This window comes from Charadrius vociferus, unplaced genomic scaffold (genome assembly GCF_000708025.1).
Source record: "Charadrius vociferus isolate BGI_N301 unplaced genomic scaffold, ASM70802v2 scaffold259, whole genome shotgun sequence".
NCBI lineage: Eukaryota > Metazoa > Chordata > Aves > Charadriiformes > Charadriidae > Charadrius > Charadrius vociferus.
This window is the reverse complement of record NW_009661368.1, coordinates 5,474,291-5,477,633: the sequence shown is the minus strand read 5'-3', so window position 1 is coordinate 5,477,633 and position 3,343 is coordinate 5,474,291. Positions and strand designations below refer to the sequence as shown.

The window sequence follows — 3,343 nt, the reverse complement described above, 5'->3', positions numbered from 1 at the left end:
GAGGCAGGGATGTGGGGGAGCAGAGCTAGGGATGCAGGGATGTGGGGGTACAGGGCTGAAGATGCAGAGGTACCGGGCTGGGGATGCGGGCTGCAAGAGTGCAGGGCTGTGGGATGCGGGGGTATGGAGCTAGGGATGCAGGGATGGGGGCGACGGGGCTGGGGATGCAGGAGTATGGGGCTGGGGATGCAGAAATGTGAGGGTTTGGGGCTGGGGATGCAGAGATGTCTGGGTATGGGGCTGGGGATGTGGGGATAGGCAGTTATGGAACTGGGGGTGCTGGCTGCAGGGGCCCAGGGCAGCAGGATACAGGGATGTGGAGCTGGGGGTGCAGGCTGTGGGAGTCCAGAGCAGCAGGATCCAGGGATACAGGGCTGGGGATGTCAGCTGCAGGGTTATGGGATATTGGAATGCAGGGATACAGGGTTGGGAGTGCGGGATGAAGGGGTACGGGGCATTGGGATGTGCGCTGCAAGGGTACGGGGCTGTGGGATGCAGGCTGCAAGGATATGGGACAGTGGGACATGGGATGCAAGGATACGGGGCTGTGCCAGCCAGGCTGCAAGGGTACAGGACTGCGGGGTGGATATGGGGGTGCAGGAGCTGGGTTACAATGATGGTGTGCTGCAGGATAGAGGGCTGGGGGGTGCGGGGCTGCGGGCTGCAAGGTTAGAGAGCTGCGGAGTGCAAGCTGTAAGGATTTGGGACCAAGGGATGCCAGCTGTAGGCTGCCAGGATTGCAGGGCTGCGGGGACGTGGGCTGTAAGGATGCAGGGCTGTGGGATGCAGGGCTGTGGGATCAAGGGCTGTGGGGCGCAATGCTACAGGTCTGTGGGATATGGTGTTAAAGGATTTGGGAATATGGGGCTGTGGGATGTGAGGATGCAGAGCTGCATGTACGCAAGATGGAGGGAAATGGGGCTGCGGGATGCAGAGATACAGGGCTGTGGGGTGCACAGCTGCAGGGATGCAGGATATGGGAATACAGTGCTGCAGGATGCGGGGCACACGACTGTAGGATGCGGGATGTGGGAACACGGGAAGCAGGATATGGATAGATGGAGTTGCAGGATGCGGGAACATGGGAAGCAGGATATGGCCAGATGGGGCAGCAGGATGCGGAGACATGGGAGTGCGGGGACATGGGATTCAAGATATGGGGCTGCGGGGTGCGGGGTTTAGGGATGGGCGATTGTGGCTGCAGAGGAGCAGGGCTGTGGATGCGGGATGCAGGGAAGCGGGCACCTCGGGGACCAGGTTGTCCCGAAGGGCAGCAGGAGGCAGAATCCCCTCCCCTGGCAGAGGGGTTCCTTGCAGCCCCCCTGGGGCTTTGCATCCCCATTCTCCCACTGCGCCGCAGCACTGGGCACAGCCCAAACCTGCTGCTGGGACAGCCCTTCTTGGGCTCCCGTTCCCCAGCCCCTCCTCATGCCAGCACCAGGACCCCGCTCAGGTGCCGAACTGGCCGGGAGAGCCCTTCCACCCTAAGGGTGTCTTCTCCCCGGGTGGCCCTGTGCCCCGGCCAGCACCGGGTGGCCGAGCCGGTGTCACAGAGCTTCTCTTTCCTCTTCCAGGCCAGTCGTGGAAGGCGCTGAGCGCCAGCGACAAGCGTCCCTTCGTGGAAGAGGCAGAGCGGCTGCGAATTCAGCATCTCCAGGATCACCCCAACTACAAGTACCGCCCAAGGAGAAAGAAGCAAGCCAAGAAAATCAAGAGGATGGAACCCAATATCCTCCTGCATAACCTTTCCCAGCCTTGCAGTGACAACTTCAGCATGAGTCACCATGGCGGCAGCCAGCCGGGCCACCCCCAGCCTCCCCCACTTAACCACTTCAGAGAACTCCACTCCATGGGGTCGGATATTGAAAACTATGGCTTGCCAACTCCTGAGATGTCTCCCTTGGATGTCTTGGAACAGACCGAGCCGGCGTTTTTCCCTCCGCACATGCAGGATGACTGCAACATGATGCCCTTTCGCGGCTACCACCACCATCACCAGATGGAGTTTCCCCAGGAGAAGTGCATGGGGCGGGACGTGGCGGTGCCCTACGCGCAGACCCCCTCGCACTTGGCCGACGCCATGAGGACTCCCCATCCCTCCAGCATATACTACAACCAGATGTGCTCGGGAACTCAGAACGGGCTTTCCGCCCACCTGGGCCAGCTCTCGCCCCCACCCGAAGCCCACCACATGGAGAGCATGGATCACTTGAACCAAACCGAGCTGTGGACAGACGTTGACCGCAACGAGTTTGACCAGTATTTGAACATGAGCAGGACTCGTCCCGAAGCCTCGGGACTCCCTTACCATGTCTCCCTGTCCAAAGTGACTCCTAGAAGCATCTCCTGCGAGGAGAGCAGCTTGATATCTGCCTTGTCCGATGCCAGCAGCGCTGTTTACTATAGCCCCTGCATCACCGGTTAGGTTGGCCCCACCATCCGATGCTCTCACCGGGAGAGCCCCAACTCTCCTCTAAAAACAAAAAGCCATCCTCCTTTAACCACGAGCTCCATAATATTTAGAGTATCTCATTAAATGCATCGCTTTCCCTTGTTGCGGTTTTTTTTTTTTTTTAATTTTATTTTGTTTTGTTTTTTTTTTTTTTTGTTTGGTTTGGTTTGTTTTTTTTTAGAGAAAAAACATGCTGAACTCACTGATATACCGTATAACTATATAACACAGATAGACGCCTTTCCCAAGCACTAGCCTGCCTGCCGCACTCCCCGCTCCAGCCCTCGGCAGGGCGTAGCTGTAGCTCCCACCAGCTCAAAGGGGCATTTTAAAGCCAATTTCAGTAAATCCTGCCCGGAACAACCATCACCAGGACGAGTCGAAGCGACCTGCCCCCAGTATTTAACCCAAGGGCAGGCGAACTCGCGGAGGGAGAGGGGAACTTTTAGGAAGACTTTGCCGGGGCCATTAAAGAATCAGCGCCCATTAGGGGTGGGCTTTAGGACAGTTTTTACTGTATTCTCAGCAATATATTTTAATTGGGCAACAAAACTATATTTTTACTAAGCATTTTTATATATAAAATGGTATTTAATGTCTTTTGGGGTTTTTTTTATTAGACTTTTTAAAAATAAATCAAGGGATATCCATGAGATCTAAAGCATTTATGTAGCAAAGCTGGATTTAAAAAAAAAAAAAAAGAGGGAGGGGGGGGAAAGGAGATATTTTGTGAAAAGGGAATAACAATGTAAATATTGTGGAACAATTGACTGGAATTTTGTACAAAAGAAAAATATGACTGCAAACACTTTTATTGTCTAGAATTGTATGGAGAGCAAACTGTTTTATACTGGTTAATTATTAAAACATCTTCATATAATTGTTCCCATC

General features: G+C 54.7%; 1 protein-coding gene across 1 annotated transcript in view; it reads left to right on the top strand.

The window, feature by feature from the left end:
* SOX18 (SRY (sex determining region Y)-box 18) overlaps window positions 1-2,543 on the top strand; it is a 9,983-nt gene extending 7,440 nt beyond the window's left edge. The window contains exon 2 of the mRNA XM_009893570.1: window positions 1,436-2,543. Coding sequence (XP_009891872.1) covers window positions 1,436-2,425 — 990 coding nt within the window. The 3' untranslated portion in view covers window positions 2,426-2,543. The remainder of the gene's footprint in view (window positions 1-1,435) is intronic.
* The last annotated feature ends 800 nt before the right edge of the window (window positions 2,544-3,343 follow it).